Source organism: Vigna angularis, chromosome 8 (genome assembly GCF_016808095.1).
Source record: "Vigna angularis cultivar LongXiaoDou No.4 chromosome 8, ASM1680809v1, whole genome shotgun sequence".
NCBI lineage: Eukaryota > Viridiplantae > Streptophyta > Magnoliopsida > Fabales > Fabaceae > Vigna > Vigna angularis.
The window spans coordinates 5,044,028-5,066,338 of NC_068977.1; the positions used below are offsets into that span (position 1 = coordinate 5,044,028).

Consider the following 22,311-nt stretch of genomic DNA (forward strand, 5'->3'; position numbering starts at 1 on the left):
TATGTAAGTTATTTTTATTTTAACTTATAATCCAAATAGGCCACATGAGCTGTATTCTATCTGTCCCAGTTCACAATGTAAGAAAGATGCTGAAATGAACTTATTCTTCTTGTTCAGATATAAACTTCATTTACAATCACAGAAATTCTGAGTTTGTTTCATTTCTAATTCTGATTGGACCTTATTCTTCTTTTCACTAGTGTCACTGTGCTGCTACAAGGATCTGAGAGACTGTATTGTGAATACATTCAAATTACTATTACACTAGCGCTCACTCCACCCACCACCAAATCTTAAATCACAGGTACTTCTTCCATCTCTCTTATCCTTTCTATGAACTAATTGAATGTCACAATAATCTAATTCAGGTTTTGCTTCTACTTTTTTGGTATCTTATTATGGCAAGCTGATTCATTCTAAAGTCAACTAGAAGAAACCGTATGACAATAACTTTAAGGTTTTCCACCATAGTCCTAGCACACCTCCATCACATGCATTTCTACACTAGTAGCCTTCTGAGTTCTTTTAAACTAACAAGTCACTCATTCAAAATTTTCAGAAAATAATGCCAAAGGTTGGAAGGAAACTACCTCCAATTAAGAATACAACTAACACTATATTGAAATGCAATATGTGATGCTGCACACATGCAATAAACACTATATTGAACTTTATGCAGCCATAAAAAAGGTGATATCATACCATGGATTAATGCTAAATGAGCAAATGTATTTGGTACAGAATGTAACTATCCTCACTACAGAGTATCTAACTGTCTACACAGTGGTATATAGGCAATCAAAAAATACTGAAAAACCTTTTTACAATTTTATTTTGTCTAATGAAAAGATAAATAATATTTATGAACAGCAAGCTTCAAAATAACAATTAGTAGTTATTTTAGTTGTTCTTGTCCATCGGAGGTAGAACCTACTCCTACATAATGAACTTGATGTATGAGATCGACAATGTTTTCCTTGAAAAAAGACATAATCTGTTGTGATTTAGCATCCTTTGGCATCATCAAAAAGTACAGAACCAACAGCATTCACACTATTCAAGAGTTCCTTGTACATTGAGTACATTGATAAAAAAAAACTGCTTTCAGATATAACTTAAGAAGAATCAATCCCTAGCTCGGTAGGAGGGAGTGTAAGCACCCATAGAGGAGTCAAGTTGTCATTTTCCTCAATGAATTTTCACATTGGTTAAAATTGTGATATTGATATCTGTTGTTATATAACTCCAAAAACAATTGTCAACAAAGGAAAGAAACCACAACCAACCATCTGAGAAGTAGTGACATTTTAGACTCAATTCCCACCATTGCCTTTGATATAATAACGTTTCTAAACGTGGTACAAGATCAGTATGAGAATAAAAAGTTCCTAAATGAGCTTAAGAATCACCAGAAAAGTAGACAGAAAAAATCTCAACACAAGAAAACTCAATAAAATGTGTCAACTTACTATCTGATAAATTTTTACTTTTTCTATCATCTGTAGAACAAGAGAATTGTCAAAGTGGGCACTCTTTTAAAAAGAATAACATTTCTGAATCTCCTATGCCTGAAGACTACCAAAAGTGGGTTTTGAAAGATTCATAAATATAGCTATTTCAATCACCAAGGAATACTTAAACAACTTTTTCTTGGTCTAGGATGAATACAACTTCCTATTGCTAACATGTTATTCGTACATAGCATTGAAATGGATTTTTTTTTATTTCAGTTTTAATTTAGTAAGGAGCTATGCCCCGGCAATGGTCTAGCTTTCCTTAATTCTATATTGTAACACAAGTTTCACCTCTAATTAGTCATATTTCAGTATCAATACTATTCAACTTTTGGGTCATATTAGACAAAATATAAGCATTGCCAATTTCAACCCCCGCCAGTCCTTTCTGATCACAGCTACTGAGCATAATAGACAAAAACACTGAATTGGAATAGTGAAACAAGAAATGGATATTATCAAAATTTATAATGTTTTTTAAAAGTTTATTTGTTCAGCAATTAGACAATGATAGAAAAAAAAAGAGGATGAGAAAACATTTCCTTGCTGTTTATGTTACTGGCTTTTAAAGCACTTATTTTGGAACCATTTTCAAAAACTCAATAAACGTTAGATGATAAATTGACAGCACAGGGGTAGAGTTGCTTTAAAAAAGAGTTCAAAATAATATAAAAAAGAAGTAAGAAGTTTTTCAAACATGCCTTTATAGAAGTCACCCCTGTTTTTTAAACGCTACAAAGAGGTGAAACTTTATAAAATAGAGAATGAATGCCTGAGACAGGGTGGAAATCCAAGATTTATACACATGTTTTTTCACCCTTTCTATTGTAAATGATCTGAGGTTTGCCTATTCATAAAGCCCAAGTCATCAAGGTAGGAGCTTCCTTTTAAGTTCTGGCATTACAAATGCTCTAGCATCCAGTAAATAATTAACCAAATTATACTGCAATGTTGAAAATGCCTCCAGGATTAAAGTTTGCTCTTGTTGGTCTAAGTGGAAATTTGACATAACAGGCCCTAGTTATTACTAACAGAACCATTATTCCAAAAATTAATACATTAAATTACAAGATATGGAAAAAATCATCAACTCAGCTCTCATGAAGGATGGAACAAAAGTAAAGCTAAAGTATCTATATTATCAAGAAAAAAATGAAGTTTGAGTTTATCACAAACCTATGCAAGCAGTTGTACCCCCAGAAAATGCACTAATACTAAAATCCCTCACAGTTATAGATTTGCATGAGAAGAATATTCTTCATGAGGTGTCAACTCTTCCTAGAAAAAAAAAAGGAAAAAAACACATGATTGTGAAAACAAAAGCTTTTTCAGAGCATTTTTAAAGCATAAAATCATTCATGATTGTCACGAAATAAATGAAAAAGCTAGTTTTACATAGTACACTAATCACAAATCAATATGTGATAAGTTAGTTGACTTCGATGATAACACCCACTTTGAAGATCATAATTGTCAATACACAATAGGTTGGCTAAGGGTGTAAGACTGATTCCCATCGTCACTAAGCCATTAAACTCAATCAATTACAAAATTATCATTGGGGGTTGTAAATGTTATAACTTGTTCACTTTGTATAAAACTGTAGTTGTATAAATTAACAGTGTTTATCATCCTAAATTTTCCCGGCTTCTGTTTGTTATCCATTCTCCACAAAACAACATTCTGCAGGATTTACACAAATCATGCCATTTCACTCTTCCTTTCAGTAACTTAATTGACATAAACTACTTACAAAATATCAAAACTTTTTCTACCCAGTGTCCTCATCTTCCTCTGCTCCAAAATCAAACCCAGAATTTTTCATCTTTCCTATGTTAACTGCAATTATTCAAACATCAAATAAAACACTGAGCAAGTAAGGGGCGGGGAATTGGTCCAGATGCATAGTATGATGTATTGAATTGAACAAATTAAACTGATTACAACCTTTGTGCTTAAGCTCATGCATTCATCAAACTTCATCCAAATAAAATCTGGGAAAGGAAATAGCAATTTCCCATGAACTTATACAAAATATTCCTAATATAAATGCTTTAAATTGAAGCAGTATGGAAAGTTTGACAAAAGCACTTCTCATTATCAAAATGGTAATTTAATAGTCCAAAAGAATGCAAAAACATCAAAGTACAATCAAAAGCAAATAGGGCTCACGTTTTCCCCCAAATTACAGAAACACATTTTAGAATTTCAAGGGAATCACTACCACACTGCAGCTTCCATTAATTCAAATGAAAAACAAAACCTAATTCCGGCTCTCTGTTCTCCCTCTCTTCCGTCAACCTCAATCTCCAACACCACTATCAAGCCAAGGAATCCCATTTGCGCTCTCATTACCTCTTCCTCAAACATGAATTAGGGTTTCTCCATTATCTGAATTCCACTTCACAAACGCATACTCTTAAATCCCTTCTCTCCAACCAGATTTTCCTCAACTCGCCGATTCAACAACATCTTCTCAGTCCCAACACGAGTGCCACCTCTCTCCTCCATTTTGGGAACGCCGAGTGGGTTAACGGAAAACGAACGGGTTTTGCGCTTTTTAGTTTTCAAACTCTTTCTCATTTTCGCGGTAATGCTGAGCTCGATCTTTTTAACAGCAGGTGTAAATTTATATTTATATTTTCTAAAAAGCTATGTTGAAATTTTAAAAATCTAATTATTTTTTCTAATTTACTTTCAATTATATAATCTCATAAAGGTAGATTCGAAGAAAATGTCATAAAACAACGTGTATATTCATGAAAAATTATGTAAAATTAATTATTTTACAAAAAATACAATTTTAGATGATTTTTTATAAATAAAATAAAATATCATAATTGTAAATCCTACACTATTTTTTATGGAAAATACTACTTGAACCTTTGTCACAATAGTGAAAAAAAAAACTTTTCAATAACTTAATTTAACAATGGTTCTAGTATAAAAAATTAATGGTGACAAAGTTAAAATAAAATGAGCATTTTCTTTTTCACACACATGCAATAATATTATATAATTTTCCTAATTATTAAACATTTTAAAAGTATATGATGTATTTAAATCTTATTAAATTTATGGAAAAATTTATCATTTTCAAGAAATTGACTCGTAATTATTTCAAGTACAACTCAACCACAAGCAAGATATATGTAATTATAAACCTGTCCATGTCCACAATAATCTATGTACGTATCAAAATAATAGTTCATTCATTCAATCATCTTTCTACCCCCATTTGAATTTTAATAACAATTCTTTATCAAATTAAAAAGATGACAAGATGAAAAATTCTTGATTTCTCTAATGGTCAAAAAGAGTAAGAGATAGAAAACAAGACTCACTAGTAGTGATGTACAATGTTTCTGAAAAATTGACCCAATAAGTAGGACCTATATGATGATATGTATATATACCTCTTTTGGTTTCCCTCAATTGTAGTAGTATGAGTAATTGTCAAGCACCAACCAACATAATAGTATTTCTTCAACCATTGTCTTATCATTCTTTCATTGTAGTGTAAACCCTACAAAGATGAGTGCCAACTCAACTCTAACTTGTGTAGGACAATCTAAATCTCAATACCAAGGAAAGTGAAGTAGGGTTTGTGGTCCACAAAACTTTATGCATATAATTAGGTTAAATATTTTGGAGGAAACTTTATCACATGTCATGATCTTTTATAAAAATAAAACAAAAGTTAATTTTTTTTTATTCTTATGGTAGTAAGAATTCTTCCTTTTAGCTTTAATATATAATTTAACATATCTGTTATTAATCCTACAATTACAGGCATTTTATCTTTTAAATTATAGTCATCGAGTCTCAAACAATATTTACTCAAACTTGATGCTAATTAAAAATCAAAAGAATAAAGAAATTACAACTATGAAGATTAAAATATAAAATTTTAAATTGAAACATTAAAATAAAAGCTAAGTAAATATAAATTTTATCTAATTCATACACGAAAAGGAAAGTGTAAGGATTAAACTCTAAATTAGGAATGGTTTATCAACAATTTTTATTTTCAGTTTTGTTTGGTTCATATATATGTTTGATATCATAATTAATGAAATAATCGATTAGATGTTTGTATCAAAGCAAATTGTTAAATAATTTTGTGCATAAAACCATAATTTTTTATGGTCTGGGAATGGAGGTGGGGATGGTGTTTTTTTAGGGATTAAATGCCATTATTCTGCATGTCTAACTCTCAACTACTTAGAACAAATCATACTTCATAATAGTAGTAATATTAATTAATTTTATTTTCTATTAAATTATTTTAAAAATGTTTATTTCTTAAAATGCATTTGGTTATGCCAATGGGTGGTGTCCTCAGATAGCGAAGGGTTACCCAAACTTTTTAAGGTATATGATAACAATTATGGTCAATTTAACTTGTGGCCAACGAGACAATCTAAATATACGAAAGCAAAACAGGTGCTTAATAGTTGTCCAAACAATTTTTCTAAGAGAATATATATATATATATATATATATATATATATATATATATATATATATATATATATATATATATATATATATATATATATATATATATATATATATATATATATATATATATATATATATATACACTCTGTTAATTTAAGGATATTTCATGAAATTTATCTTTAATGATAATAATGTATTTTTTAGTCTTTTTATCAAAAATCACCAACGTGCAACTGAAGTAGGTTCATTTTTTTAAAGAACCGACTCTCACACATGTAATGAATTTTGGAATTGGTTCCACCTCATCCATAACCGATTTCCTTTCTTTTTGTGAAATTACGGAATCAATTCCATCCATCCATAACCGATTCCCACCTTTCCAAACCTCAACCATACATTTTACCATCACCTTCTTTGACCACCATGATGTTGGTATACATAAACTTTTGGGATTTTAGCGAGGATAATAATAATGTTGCATGCATGTGAAATGAACATGAGATTTGAACAAAAGTATGAAATCACTGGAAAACAGAAAAGATGGGTGTTGAATGGTGTTTACAAAGTGGTTTCCCAACATAGCATCTAATAAATAAATAAGAATTAGTAATGAAAAAAAAATTCACTAAATTTTATAGAAATTGTTTAGAAGGATTTCATAATAAAACTTGTGTATAACTTTTAAACTCTAGTGATAGAAAGAAGGGTGGATTTTAAAATGAATATTTTAAATACCTTACTATTGAATAAAAGTGATTTTACTCACATGTTGTAATTTACATAATCAACATCTAATGAATGTCGGAAAATAGATGGTTTAGTTGTCTTTTTATGATGAGAGCAAAAAGGCATTTAATGGAATAACTCAATAGACACAAGATTTGTATATTAGTTCACTCCAACTAAACTACATCCGATCTCTCCAAGAACTTTTGAGAGGTTTCGTTTATCTTTTTTAAAGATTACATATGAGTTAAACACATTCTTGGTTGAGCAGTATTATTCACCACTTCTGGTTGAATGGTGTTTTCAAATTCTTTTCACAACATAGCATCTGATAAATAAATCAAAATTAGTAATAAAAGAGATTTTTAGACGCTAGACTTTATAAGAATTTTTAGAAGGATTTCATAAGAAGACTTGTGTATAACTTTTAAACTCTAGTGATAAAAAGAAGTGTGGGTTTTAAAATGAATACTTTAAGTACCTTACTTTTGAATAAAAGTGTCCTTACTCACATGTTGTAATTCACATAATCAACATCTAGTGAATATAGGAAAATAGATGGTTTAAATCACTTGTTTAGACGTTGTCTTTTCATGATGAAAGCAAAAAAGACATTTAATAAAATAACTCAATAGACACAAGATTTGTATATTGGTTTACTCCAACTAAGCTATATCTAGTCTCTCCCAAGAACTCTTGAGAGGTTCCATTTATCTTTTTCAAATACAAATGAGTTAAACTCACTGTTGATTTTGCAGTATTATTCATCACTCCTAGTATCCCTATACTTCAATCTAGTTATGTTTAACTCATTCCTCATTGTGTAGTATTCTTCACCACTCTTGGTATCCCTAAACTCTCGTCTAGTTGAGTTTAACTCACTTCTGGTTATGCAATATTCTTCATCACTCTAAGTATCCCTAGACATATGGTATCAACCTGATACGCTGTCCATTTGAGTTTCACCCACTCGTGGTTCCCTAGACAACATGTCTAGTCTGAGTATTCTAGTCACTTATATATTTTAGTCACTTTGACACCTTAGTATTCTAGTGATTTTTGGCATCCTTAGACGTTTGATATCTATCTGGTATGTTGTCTAGTTAAGTATCACCTACTCGTGAATGCAAGTGTTTTAATACTCTCCTAAACATATAATAAATCCACTTTGAGATATTACTCATGAGTTTTTATTTAAAATTAAAAATATGTATTTTCCATTAAAAATGTGAGACCCTTTGTGTTTCACATTATGGACGACTGTAATGACCCAAGATTATATTTATTTACATTATATTTATTTATGAAATATTATGTTTGAGGAAAGTGGGGGTGTATAATAACCTTACAATAAAACTTTCTTTCTATAAAAAAACAACACATGAAATGATAAAATATCATAACCATTTTTATCCGAAATGAAACTTAAATTTATAGGTCTTCCAACTCATATTAATCCTAAACCTTAAACTTCCTTTAACATGTTATCTAGTAATAACAGGAAACTTATTAGCACGAAATGTGCCAAAAACCAAATATTCCCACTTGAGGGAGTGAAGTGAGTGCAAATGATGTGGCATGAGTGAAAAGAGTCTTATTCAAAGAGGTCCAAAAACAGCTGCAACAGTTCACATACCCTTATTATGGCATCTGACAAATCCACCAACTAGTCCCTTTCAATAATGCAACTCTGAAACTTTGAGTTAATAAACCATAAGACCCTCTCAAAGTGAGAATTATGGTCCATAGATCACAACTATTAGTTAGAGAAATGGAAGAAAGAGCATGCCCCTCTTGGACCCTACTTGCCTCTCTCAACCATTGCACCATTTAGTGAAACTAGTGAAATCTTAACTTATTAATCAATTTAGTGATTGCTTGCTTGAAATTTTGAAAAGCTTGACAAATACTTCAAGCAAAAATAATTGACTGAAATTTTTTTCATCATAAATTTTTAAAAAGGATGGTAAAATGATGATTCTAGAACACCCTGTAATGTAATTTTTAATTATGAAATGGCATTTTCGAAATTATTTAAAACCTTATTTTCTCAATTCCGAATGTTTTGAAAAAAAATCATTATTACAATTCAATATGGAAGTGTTTGAAAAAATATGAGGTTGCAAAAAGCAATTCCCAATTGGTTATACACATTTGACTGTAGAATATGGATGATGGACAAAAATAATACAGTAATCTGGGTCCAATAGTTTTCTTTTTCTTCTTGAAATTAATCTAAACTGGCATGTTCATCTCAAAAAAATAATAATCTGTGAAGAAAACAATTCACAATAATGAGATACAAACACTCAAACATGCTAGTTGTAAAATAATGCAAAGTTGATTGAATCAGTGACATTTCATAACAACAAACAGAAAAAGAATATATTAAAGTATATTTAATACAGTAAATAAATATATATATATATATATATATATATAATCTGTCTTGAATTATTGTATTTCTAATAAAAAAATATAGATTAAGTAAAAAGTACAAATAAAAAATTATAATAAATTAATTAATGATAAAAGATAAAATAAAATATTTGTTTAAAATATATGTAATACTATAATATATCGAATAAAGCCCAATTTAATTTCAAATGAACAATTGTATCTAATGTTAAATTGATGAATACTAAAATAATGACATTCGGTTAGTTTCACTTATAATTCTAGTAATGTTATGATTTTAAGTCAGCGGGAGTCAATCAATTTGAGAATTAAGAGAAGGTTTGTTTTAAAACCTATTTTCCGCATTTGAGATATTATTAAAGTTTGAAATTATAATTTTTTTAACTTAATAATATTTTAATTGTTTTTTAAAATTTTCTTATTTTCCGTTTTTCATAACTTTTTTTCTTTTTTTTATAAGTTTCTTTGTCGTTCTCATTCTAAATAGAACTGTAATTTGGTCCATTTCGTATAACTCGACATAATGCACATGAATCAAGTTAAAATAATCCACTTAAAAATATTTAGAGTAAAAATCTCATAAAAGTCACTACAAGAAGTTAGTAATTAATTACTGGCAAATAATATCAAACAAAAGAAAGATGCTATTAGAGTTTCTCAAATCAATTTTAATATAGTATAGTACTATGATAAGTTTATAATTTAGAGTTTACCAAACCCACATTATTTAATAAAATAATTTAAAGTAAAAAATAATGAGAAGTTATTCACATGGACGATAAAAATAGTACATATGGCATACACTATATTATATTTTAAATTAAATAATGCTATCGTAGTGTCGATTAAGGGGACATAAAATTGAATATAAAAACAAAAAATAATAATAAAATAAAGATGCGTGTGAACTAAGAAATAATAATTTATTAGGTGACATATACTGTTACATAATATAATAATATATTAATGTCAGCTTAATCGATATTCATTGAGGTCATGGAAAGAAAATAAATAAAGAAATAAAATGATTTTTTCTATGTTTTTTATTTAGGTATTTGACATTGAGCTTTTGAGAACTATATCCTTATAATTACTATTACTAAAATGATTCAAAGAAATTGATGGTTTCACTATAGTAACTTGTGTATTTTTGAATTTTGTATATAATTTAGTAACTTACTTAGTCAGTAATGTTGTATTACTATATTTTATGACTGTGATTTACAATTCTGTTATAAGGTTGAGATGTAAAATTGGTATTATATTAAGAGTATATTTTAAGTTTATGCATCCATTATTGATTTTTAAATATTATTTTGTATTACATAAACTATTACAGTGAGTGAAGAGTTTATTGAAACTTAATGGATTTATATAAATATTTATCCACTTTAGAAGTAAATTGTATTAAATTGTTCCATTTAATAGGTTTGCTTATACTAGGGAGAAAGCAACCATCAATTAAATAATTAAATCAAATCTCTATTAAATTTTGTGTTTATAACTTCAAGGCAAATACTTTTAATATTAAGAGTCTGTCTCTAATTCACTGGGTACAACAATTTAGGACTTCAATCAGAAAGGAAAACCTGATTTATAGTGGCTCTTACCTCCTTCAATTTCAATTAAAAAATGTATTTTAACTATTAAGGGATTAGGGTATAAATTAATCTCCAAGATTAATTTAAAGTAAATAGTAAAAAATAGTTAAAATATTAATAATTAATGTTAAAAACTAATTAAAAGTTAAATTCAAAAATCAATTATAATTTTTTATTTATAATAAAAACTATTTTAAATACTAGTAATTTTTAATTTATACAATATTGTCTAACTTAAAAAACATAATGACTAATTATTTTCCTATTCAAATCTAATTGTTATTTAATAATTTTTTTGCAGTGATTTTTTTTCTAAATTTACAATATATCAAAATCTTATATAATTATTATATTAGTTGCACTGTAGGGTCGTCCGGTCAGTAATTGACTGAACAATCAATCTCAGCAAATTACGATTAGTAAAACCTGATAGTTCTTCTAATATTGTTCAAACTTATAAATTAAATATGTTTATTGGTAAAGTATGTTTATCAAGTATTGGGGTAGTGATTAGGCTAATGTTTATTAAAAGTGTATTCCAAAACTTATAAATATAGATTTAAGATAAGAAAACAGGTGATTATATTTATTGTATTGTTGAAAATTAATTCTGTTTATAGAATAGTGACTTAAATATCAGAGTATCTTTTGTAGGTATCTCACACCACATAATTAAAAAAGGTAAAGAAGAAAAAGAGAAAAGACTTGAATTACAAGTATTTCACCAGTTAATCATGAATCATATTAATAAGAATCACGTTGATTTACTAAATGTGAAGGGAGAGGTGTTGTCACATGTGCCATAAGGCATTGTAAATTGTAAGTTATTGAATTTTGAAAGTTCACTACTTTTTCCATCTAAACAATCAAATTAATTTGGACACCCCGACTGTGAAGGGCACAAAGAATCACATGGAGGAACATGGAGCCCCACAATTTGTGTCCTTCTACCTTACTTTACTTCTATTCATTTAATGTACCTCATCAACTTAAATTGCAATCAACCAAACCATATTCAATGAGGATTCATTGGCCTAGCTTTTACTATTATTAGAGATAATTTTAAAAGTAGTAAAAGTTATTTTTCTTTTCATTTTTAAACTCATTATTGAAGAAATTTTGTTAGCAAAAAATAGTTATACCTAAGGGATAAAAATCCAAACTCTATAACACAATCATATATTAATTCTTAATAAACTCATAAAATAAAATGATAAGTATTTAAATTTGTTATTGTGAGGTACAAATAATCATATTAACAATAATGAAAATATGATCTTTCACATATAAAGAATTTTAGATATCATTTTTTATTTTTTCTCATGATGGATGAAGAAAAACAAAACTTTAATACAATCAATCATGTTGTCTTTTAAAAAAAAAACACATAATTAATTCATCTTATAATTATTGTCCATCTAGATTTTAATAATTTCAAAAATAGTAAAAATGATTTTTCATTTTCATTTCTAAAATCATTATCTCTCTTAAATACCTTAACTTTTCATTATTTCTAATTTTTTATAATTTCTTAGAGTTTATTTTCATTCTTTTCTTTATCAAATTGTACTGATGAGATGGTAATAGAACGAATATTAGTTTTTACTAATAACAATTTATTTTTGACTAAGTTCGTTTCTACTTTAGAAACTTTATATACATACATATATATATATATATATATATATATATATATATATATATATATATATATATATATATATATATATATATATATATATAAATCTTCAAAATCATTTATTATCATATCGATTATAATTATAGTAAAAATTAAACAACAAAAATACACTAATGAATTTATATTATTACTCAATTAATGAATATTTTATACAATATATTTTGATTTACTATGTGAATATAGGTATATCTACCATTAAATAAAAAAGTAATTATTATGCTTAATATGTATTCAAACCAAGCATATATATTACTATATATTTTTATTTTTATCTTCGAGAATATACACATACATATATACTAAATTTAATAAAATTGATATATCTTAAATCAAATTAATTGTTTCTTAATTATCATTTAAAATAATTAATTTACAAGATTTACTTCAAAATATAAAAATTAAATATATGTGCGTGTGCGTAAACTACAGATAATTACAAATTCTTTATTACTTTTGAAAAAGAAATAGTTTATAAAATATGTTCTAAAATTCGTAGCAAAAAAATATTTTTTAAAGAAAAAGGTCCATATATATAAGTATGATAATATATAAACTAATATATATATATATATATAATTTTTTCTTACTATTTTTCAAATGTTTCATACATTATTCTGAATTTAAACTCGAGACAAATTAATTGAATATTGAATTATATATAGCATTATATTTTTATGATTCTTAGATATTTTCTACAGCATCATTTATCCATCATATAACTACCACTTTTTTTCTCCTACTTGGTAGTATTTTAATTTCAAGGGAACAAGCAATTTGCAATTCTCTACAACCCTAAATGAAAAGTAACTTTCACACATTTAAGAAGAACCTAACTACCAACTTCCATATTCCAATCCGTATTGTGGACCGTACGATGAAATCTCATATATCATTAAAGAAAACAAATCAACTTACGTTACTCTGTGATGTAATACTAATAGTTTTTCTTAATCTATCTTCAAATTAATTACTTGAAAAAGTAACTATTCAACAACAAAAACTATGTTTGTAAGTCATCTTATTAATTTATAAATTGTTTTCCAAATTATACTTTATCAGAATAACGTGAGAAAAACTTGAATTCATGTACTTTTGAGACGGAAGCAACAGTATAGTTAGTTAGCATGACATAACACTTTAACAGTAACATCATCAATGCTGACAAACATGTGTGATTTTAGGTACGAAGTAAAACTCTCTGCTAGTGTTCACACTCGACAGTAATAAATTTTGCTGCTACTTAAGGTATCCCTTCCAACCATTCAGCCTTCTTCTATAAATGCTCCCACATTCATCTCTTTCTGTCACCACCCTCTTCTTCTTTCTGCAGCATCAGTTTGCACAATATATTGAAGAGCTTTCTGGTTTATGTTAGCTTCCAACAATGGCTGTTGTGACTGCTAAGCTACTATCTGCTTGCATCATTGCCCTCATTGCCATTTCCATGCTTCAAACAATGGTTGATCTTTTCACTACAAACACATACATTTACAACTCACAATCTTTGATAAATCTGATTCAACATTGTCGAGGTTTTGAAAGTTTATATATTTCTCACATTTTTATTGGTTTGGTTTTGAAGGTTGTGGCATCCCATGGACATGGAGGTCACCACTACTATGACAAGGTGTGTCTCTGTCTGTGTGTATATATATATATGTGTGTGTGTGTGTGTGTATATATATATATATATATATATATAATATAGCATGTCTTCTTATTTCTGGTTTTTCTGTTTTGTGAGTTTTTGATGACTTATGTTCTGCATAATTATTGTGTGATTATCAGAAAAAATTTGGACCTGGAAGTCTCAAGAACTACCGTAAGTGAAGTTCTTTCTGCTATCCATTCTTTTGAAGTTCTTTCTGCTGTTCATTATTTTGAAGTTCTTTCTGCTATTCATTCAGTTATTTTTCAATATACACTATTTCCAAACATGGGGTTCTCATTTGATTATGGTCAAATATATTTTTCCGTGATCTTTGGATCTGAGACTTTGACTTTAAATTTTTGAAAATTAATTTTCTCATTTACCAATAACTGTACATCCAATCACTAAGAACTGAATTCATATTTCACAAGAAGTTATTGCCCTTGCAACAACATAAGAACTTTTCAAATGGAAAAAACCTATATGGTTGGTATATATTATTCCAAGATGTGAATTAGAATTTTCTTTTTTTTTTCTTGAAACATGAATAATAAAGAATTTTATTAATTTTTAACACATATTAAGAACATTATCAATTACACTAATAATAATGTATTTAAGTTTTACTTTTATCTGTTCTTATTTTTTTAAAAAGATAAATCATTGTTGTGATAAATTAAGTATTTTTATGTATATATATGTATCTTATATTATTTTTATTACAAGACTTATAATATAAAATATTAATTTATCTTCTATAAATTTAATTGTGTTACATTATTTTTAAAAAATTTTACTTTAATTTAAGAGTATTATAAATTTATATTTTTATGATCTAAGATCCTAATTTGAGAGGACTAGGGTGGGTTATTATATTAAGATTCCTTTATGATTTCAGTAATCAATGGATGAAGATGCCTTTAAGTTGACATGAGAAGATTCAATTTATGTAAATATTTTAATGAGATTTTTTCTTTTCTTTGGGATATGATATGACCAGAATGCCCTTCGCAATGCACAAGGAGGTGTAGCAGGACCCAGTACCACAAGCCCTGCATGTTTTTCTGTCAGAAGTGTTGTATGAAGTGCCTGTGTGTCCCCCCGGGGTATTATGGGAATAAAGCAGTGTGCCCTTGCTACAACAACTGGAAGACTAAGAGAGGAGGACCCAAGTGCCCTTAACCTCTTCTTCCATCAAGTTAACAACAAAGTTATATAGCTTTAATTTCCATAAAATGTAATGTCTCAATTATTCAAAAGATAAAATTTTGAATGTAATTTTAATGTGTTTACTTCAATAATTAATCTACATCAGCTTTCATGGTTAATCTTTGACATAGATGGAAACTGAATTGAAATTTTGATTATAATTGAATGATAATAATAAAAAATCTGTTTTAGACAATACATGATATTTGTTCTTAAGGCCCTGTTCACTTGAGTGGATTTGAGGGAGAGTAATTGAGGGGATTTGAGAGGATTTGAAAATAAATTTTTTTGTTGATTATTTGAGTGAATTTGGAGGTAAATGAGATTGGATTTGGAAGTAAATTTTTTTAATCTGTCACGTCAATCAAATCCTACACTAATTCTCACAAACTTTACTTCCAAATTCATTCTCACTTACCTCCAAATTGACTCAAATAAACAACAAAAAAATTTATTTTCAAATCCTCTCAAATCCTCTCAATTACTCTTCCTCAAATCCACTCAAGTGAACAAGGCCTAAATGAAGTGTGTCTAATACTATTGCTGAGATCTATGGAACTTCTCATGCTTGCTATAATTTTCTTTAAATTAATTGAATGAACAGTGTCAACAGTTTGAAATGCAGTAAAAAAATATGAGAACAGGATTTTGTAAAGGCAACAGGGTTTTCTGTCTGACATAGTGTTCTGACAATGATCATGGGATCTTTATAATCATACCTTGAGGGAAAGAAAATTACACAAGAAAAGGTGCAAAAGCAGAACCAACAATTAATAAGCTTAAGGTGTCATAACTGAGATCATGTTGTCTGAGAATTTGGAAACACGGATCACGGCATCCTAGGAAAGTCATGAGATTCATCTGAAAAATTCATGATAAATGAAATTACTGTTAAGAAGAGCTATGAAATGAGATTTTTGTGTGTTCGTTTGAAAAGAAAAGGAAGGAAGACACAGACAGATTTGCGGAATAGAGAGTTTTTTGATTACCTGTAAAAGTGGAGAGTTTCAGAGAGATTTATAGTAAAATGTCTTACTTACCTTCAACGTTTTATATAATTTCTTACCTTTTTCAGCTGAGCTTGTTTGAGATTGTATCGTTTTTTGGGTAATTTTGTTGTTGTGTTTGAGTTGCAGGATTGTAGATGAGGATCAAAAACATTCTCGTGTATGGTAGATGAAGTTGATGGCATGAAGAATAAAGTGGTTGAAGATGAATACGCGTGTTTGAAGCTGAAAAAGATGAAAAACAATGCTTGAAATGAAATTGGAGGGAGGCGTATTCGATTCCATTCCATTGGTATTCGGTTCCATGCATGCCAATGATTTACATAAAACATGTATTCGGTACAATTAAGTTTTATTCAATTCACCATTATGCAGAACCACTCGTATTCGGTTCCCAACAACGCTATATTCGGTTCCACGACAACCACACTCGTTATTCCTGGAACCTCGTGGTTGACCTCTTGGGCAAGAATCGCTTCTTCTACGCGATATGGGTATGAGCAGGTGCGCATGAGCAAGGCACAACTGCTGTAACAGTGCAGAACTTGGATGTGTGTTAATGGAGGATAGAGACATTCGATCCTGCTACATGGCGTTGGGACAAAGTGAAAGAGGACGTTAGGGGACGGTGATGATGATGAGGCAGTGTTTCTTTGCACCAGCGGGGACTTGATCTCGCTTCACGGCAACGGTGGCAGAAGATATCGACGATACCGAAGGAGATACACAACGTGAAGCCCACGTGGCTTTTGGTTTCGATTGAGAGTTGCAACGGGAGGAAAATGGATTGCCCAGAAGGGTTCATAGGCCATATCCAAACCAATTGCGTTTTGAAGATTTATGATTTTCTCTTTTCTATTTTTCCATATAAAAGTTATACAAATTAAGAATTTACAACCTAAACCAATACAAGTTGGTTTTGTAAATAGCTTCATTAGACCTTAATTGATATTTCAGAGTTAAAAAAAATCCTTTTGTTCATTCTATTATATTGTTAAAAGATACATGTAACGTGTTTGTTTCAATGTCTACACATGGAAGTTCATTTCTAATCTTTTAATTTTCAATATAATAAACATTTTTCGACTAACTTTTTTAGAGGTTGAACATTGTAAAAGTTAGAAGAAATTATATTAAAAAAAATTATTTTCAAAAAGATTAATTCAATTTACTAAATTATAATTTTTTTTACATTTTATAAATGATTTTTAATAATAATTTTTAATTTTTTTCTCTTTATAAATATTTTTACAATTAAATATAACATCAACAATTATCATTTTATACTACTTTTATAACTAGGGACATTTTGATCATCTTTAATTTATACCAATTAAACAAATTTTTTAAATTTGTCACATCAATCAAATCCTACATTAATTTTAAAAAACTTTACTTCCAGATTCACTCTCAATTACCTCCAAATTCACTCAAACAAACAACAACAACAAAAATTACCCTCAAATATCCTCAAATCCATTTAATCACTCTCCCTCAAATCATCTCCCACAAATCATCTTATGTGAACAAAGCCTAAAGGAAGCCATAGAGGAAACACATATCAACTCATGTCATTCATGAGCGAATTAGCATCATAGTAAGCATTTTCAATCATCCTTAACGCCTAGAAGAAAATGCTAAAACATGCAAAAGTGAAAAAGTTTTGTTGGAAGTCTCAGTTAAAAAGGGAGATAAAATCAATTTATAATACCTCCTCACTTTACAAATAGGTCTTGTTAGATTTAAGGTCCACTCCAACAATTTTCCAAAACTATTGGAACTTCAATAAACATGTCTTCTCTGAGTACAATACAGAATAAGTACATACTAACAGTGTATTTACAACAATCATTTTGTTGATATACCCTTTAGCATAAAACTATACACTTTTGTCATGTATAAGCTTCCATGTCCACAAACCTATGCTTTTTTAGCACTTGTTGGTTTTGTGATTCAAAACTATTGAGATCATCTTCTAATTTTCTCTTGCCATAAGGATCAGAAAACCAAACAGCCTCCAGGCCACTTTCTTGTTTGAAAACATGAATTCCACTTTGTTTAAGGATTGATGTCTCTTCCAAACCTACGTATTTAACTTCAGCATGGTTCCATTCATTTTCTAAAGGAACTCCATATAAGTTATCTTCAGACTCTATCGTTAGAAGATCAAAAATATATGTATGATCCATTCCCATCATGAAATAGCCACTACCAAGAAAACACTCACTGCCATTGATGACTACCATAGGCCTAAACATTCCACAGTCATTCACAGGTCCAATAACAAGACAAAGAACCTTCTCAGGAAACCTATTACGAAACCAGAAAGAAACTGAAGGTCCATTACTTTGGTGATCAAACCATTCTGGAACCCTTTCTCCTGGTAAATAAAACTGAGTTTTTCCAGCCTCATGTAGTTCCTGTTAGTCACAAAGAACTCATAAGTTTTCCGACATTAAGTGCACTATATAGTACTAAGTCAAGTACATTAGAAACAAAACAAAACCAAACCTGATTTAGGAACATGCTTGTACTTGAGGGAGTCAAGGATTTACAATTTGTTGCTAAGAAATGTTTCAAGCTTGGTGGAATCCCTCTAATTTCCTGAAGAAGCTTGCAATCACTCACATTAAGCTTCCTTAAAAATTGAAACTCTTTGATGCATTCAGGTAGCATTGTGAAATTGTTCTTTGATAAGTCTAAGTCTTTCACATGAGCAAATCTCATGAAACCGATTGAAAAGAAATCATCACACAGGTTGCATTCTGAGGCCCAAAGATATTCTACATTTGAAGATACTATAGATGATCCCTCTTTTTCTTCATCCTCTTCCTGTTTCAGCCATTGCCACCCTTTCCATTTCCAACCAATAAGATCAGTCAGTTCTGGCATCACAGCAATGCTACTCGGTAATTGAACAACTCCACAGTTTGATAGTTGTAACTCTTGAAGCCGTGTAAGATTTTGAAAAGAATATGGAAATTCTTTTATGGCTGTGTACTCTAACTGAAGTTCCCTTATGTTTTCCATCTTTCCTAATATTTCTGGAAAGTTTTCAAGACTGTAACAACGTGAGAGATTGAGCTTTTCAAGAGCAGTCAACTTGATAGGTGGAAAACTCACGAGTTTGGTGCAGCCAAAAGCACTCAATATTTTGAGTTTACATAGAAAGCCAATGGAATTGTGAATTGCAGTTAAATTCTGACAATGTTGAAATGAAAGTTTCTCTAAATTTGGGAGACCAGATACATCAGGTATCTGTGTTAAAGATTTGCTTTTGTCCAAATTTAAAAATCTCATACCCATGAACTTCTGCATAAACAAGAAAAGAGAATCAGATGCACAATCCTAATGTAAGTTCATTGCATGATGAGAAAAGTGAACTAGTTAAACTTGCCTTCAATAAGCTAACCAGGTCATGTGACGTAAAGCAACTCTGAGGTAATTTGCACATGGCAAGTTTCTTTGAATGAAAATCTGATGGTAAATCATGTGAAGGATATCTCCACCATTCTAATACTCTTAGACTATTTGGAAGATATTTGGGACCTGCAGAAAAGTTACCACTTTTAATAATTAGTGTTTTGAGGTTTCTCATCTTCTTGAAGGCCTTTCTGTTCCATTCTACCATTTCTTCTTTGTCAAGTAGGGGAAAATCCAAATGTATGATTTCAATTTCACTAGTTCCCTGTTAATGCAAAAGGGCACATATCAACCACCAAGAATTTAATCAGAACACATTGACAATATGATAAAGTTTGTAGACTTTTTATGATAATTACATACAGTATATTTTTTGTTAGTTTAGAGAGAAAACATTTTTACTTGTCAATGCAAGGAATTCAGCCTCATTCGTATATATGCAAGATATCAAACATGCATATTATAAAGGAAAAACAAACAAACAACTATGACATAGCATACAATTGTCTGAATAGATAAACAAAATCTCACTCACTGTGTTGTCTTCTAAAACTTGTATTATATCCTCATGCAACCATAATCTGCTACGTTTGCCTGGATCTTTTGGTGACTCCTTTCGTACAATTTCCTTACCCATGTCCTCTACCAAGTCATGCATGGTCACCATCATACATTGCATATTAAACTTTAAGAGAGATTTATCAACTAGCACCCCAATATGATATTTCATGCAATCACCATAATGTGCATGAAGTATATCTTGGACCTCTTCCAATTCATATCCCTTGAAGCAACAAGCAATGTCAAGAAAAACATTCTTCTCTTCTTCCTCCAAAGCATCAAAGCTTACTTTAAGTATCTTCAGGATTTGGTTATTAGGAATTCTTTCATATTGTTTGATCGCAGATTTCCATTCTTCTATACCTTTTCCAAACAAGTTGGAACCTATTACTTCCAAAGCCAATGGAAGGCCAGAAGCATAAGCTACCACACGTTTCAAGACCTCCTCATAACTTGGATCAGCTTCATCAGTTCTAAAAGCTTTCCATGTAAGCAATTGAAGAGCATCCTTCTTGTTCAATTCCTTCACCTCATACATTCTTTTAACCTCATGAGATGCTAGCAGCTGTTCATCTCGAGTCGTTATGATGATTCTGCTGCCTGAACCAAACCAGTCAGATCTTCCAACAATAGCCTGCAACTGCTCATGCTTGTCAACATCATCTACTATCAAGAGAACCTTCTTTCGTTGCAGCCTATGTTGTATCATTGAAATTCCTTCTTGCACACTTCCTATGTTTATTCTCTTTTCTTTAACCAACTCTGCAAGAAGAATGCTTTGGAGATGTTGTAATCCATGTTTGTCTGAGTTTTCTCTCACGTTTTCAAGAAAACACAGACCATCAAAATGGTCAAAAACCAAATTATAAATTGCAAGAGCAAGTGTTGTTTTTCCTATTCCACCAATTCCATGGATCCCAACCATGTGAACACCATCATCAGTTCCAACATCCAAAAGCTTCATCACTTCTACCATTTGTGCCTCTAATCCAACTGGGTAATCCGCAACATGTAAAGGAGTTCGATTAATCTTGCTAGAGACCAACTCAACAATCCTTCTGATAAACTCATATTCATATTCATATCTGTTTGGCAGAAATGTTCCAATGAAGTTAGATTAAAGATGAAATAGTTTATGCACTAGTTGTATAAAGAGTTTTTCACTATCATTAACCATTATGTTTAGCAAACCTCTATTTTCTGTTGACTAAATCATTAGACAAGTGTAACTGAATCAAACAAAACTTGAGTAAAAGTTTGGTAAAAGGGGTACCCTTGTTTGAAATGATAGCCAGACAAGCTAGCCACATGATGCAAAGCCATCTTCCATTTCTCCAACCTCTCCATGTTATGGCTGAAACTTTCCTTTTTGTCTTTGAACCTTTCCTCATGCCTTGTCAATGCTTCTGCATAACTACCTTTCTGGTGTCTTACATCAGAAGGATTTAAGTCATAAAAAACAGGCAAAACCAACAAGCCTTTCTCCTTAGCACAAGCAATGATATGAACAAGTTCATCTAAACAAAATGATGAAGAAGCATAGTTGTGAGAGAGCACAGTGATGGCAATCCTAGACTCTTCAATTGCCTTCATAAGTGCAGGTGTTATTTCCTCTCCTCTCTGAAGCTTCTCATCATCAATGAAAGTATGGATTCCCTTGTCATCAAGAGCTTTGTAAAGATTCCCAACAAAACCATGGCGTGTGTCTGAGCCTCTAAAGCTGAGGAACACATCATGGGAGAAGGCATAGGAACATGATATTGCAGCCATGAGAAGAAAACTTGGTCGGTTTAAGATGGTTTTGTTTCTCTGAAATCAAACTCCATAGGTGAAAATTTAGATTAAAAAAGTGAGATAGATGTGCTACCAAACATTCATTGCAGAAGAACTTTGTGGAAAAATATCTCTTTTTTTCTCTTTCTATGAATTCTTAACTTGTGGTCTACAAGCAATCATATAGATACCTTCACATCAGATGAGCAATTATTTTCGTTTTGGCTTTCTTTCAATTTTAATTCTTATTGCCTCAAAAACATAA

General features: G+C 29.9%; 2 protein-coding genes across 4 annotated transcripts; one reads left to right on the forward strand and one right to left on the reverse strand.

Moving 5' to 3' along the window:
• LOC108345022 (gibberellin-regulated protein 4) lies at window positions 1-15,401 on the forward strand. 3 transcript variants are annotated; one of them, XM_017583577.2, is made up of 7 exons: window positions 1-77; window positions 201-304; window positions 13,604-13,667; window positions 13,753-13,881; window positions 14,005-14,049; window positions 14,211-14,244; window positions 15,074-15,401. In XM_017583577.2, the coding sequence occupies exons 4-7, from the start codon at window positions 13,807-13,809 to the stop codon at window positions 15,253-15,255; spliced, it is 336 nt and encodes a 111-aa protein (XP_017439066.1). In that variant the 5' UTR covers window positions 1-77; window positions 201-304; window positions 13,604-13,667; window positions 13,753-13,806; the 3' UTR covers window positions 15,256-15,401. The 3 variants fall into 3 exon arrangements, with proteins under 3 accessions (XP_017439066.1, XP_017439067.1, XP_052723033.1); XM_017583578.2 differs by lacking the exon at window positions 1-77 and having other exon boundaries at window positions 165-304; XM_052867073.1 differs by lacking the exons at window positions 1-77; window positions 201-304; window positions 13,604-13,667 and having other exon boundaries at window positions 13,702-13,881.
• A 2,607-nt stretch (window positions 15,402-18,008) lies between these two features.
• On the reverse strand, window positions 18,009-22,201 carry LOC108345610 (TMV resistance protein N). Its single transcript, XM_017584233.2, has 5 exons — window positions 21,547-22,201; window positions 20,248-21,358; window positions 19,687-19,977; window positions 18,801-19,601; window positions 18,009-18,709 (listed from the first exon to the last, which is right to left on the reverse strand). The coding sequence occupies exons 1-5, from the start codon at window positions 22,041-22,043 to the stop codon at window positions 18,182-18,184; spliced, it is 3,228 nt and encodes a 1,075-aa protein (XP_017439722.2). The 5' UTR covers window positions 22,044-22,201; the 3' UTR covers window positions 18,009-18,181.
• Window positions 22,202-22,311: the final 110 nt, after the last annotated feature.

Excerpts from the sequence above, each read along its gene's own strand:
- LOC108345610 (XM_017584233.2), bottom strand. The coding sequence starts at position 22,043 with ATGGCTGCAATATCATGTTCCTATGCCTTCTCCCATGATGTGTTCCTC. Across the intron at positions 19,978-20,247 it reads AAGTTTTAGAAGACAACACA|GGAACTAGTGAAATTGAAAT; the intron begins GTGAGTGAGATT and ends TTGCATTAACAG. Across the intron at positions 19,602-19,686 it reads ACCTGGTTAGCTTATTGAAG|AAGTTCATGGGTATGAGATT; the intron begins GCAAGTTTAACT and ends TTGTTTATGCAG.
- LOC108345022 (XM_017583577.2), top strand. The coding sequence starts at position 13,807 with ATGGCTGTTGTGACTGCTAAGCTACTATCTGCTTGCATCATTGCCCTC. Across the intron at positions 13,882-14,004 it reads TTTCCATGCTTCAAACAATG|GTTGTGGCATCCCATGGACA; the intron begins GTTGATCTTTTC and ends TTGGTTTTGAAG. Across the intron at positions 14,245-15,073 it reads TGGAAGTCTCAAGAACTACC|AATGCCCTTCGCAATGCACA; the intron begins GTAAGTGAAGTT and ends TGATATGACCAG.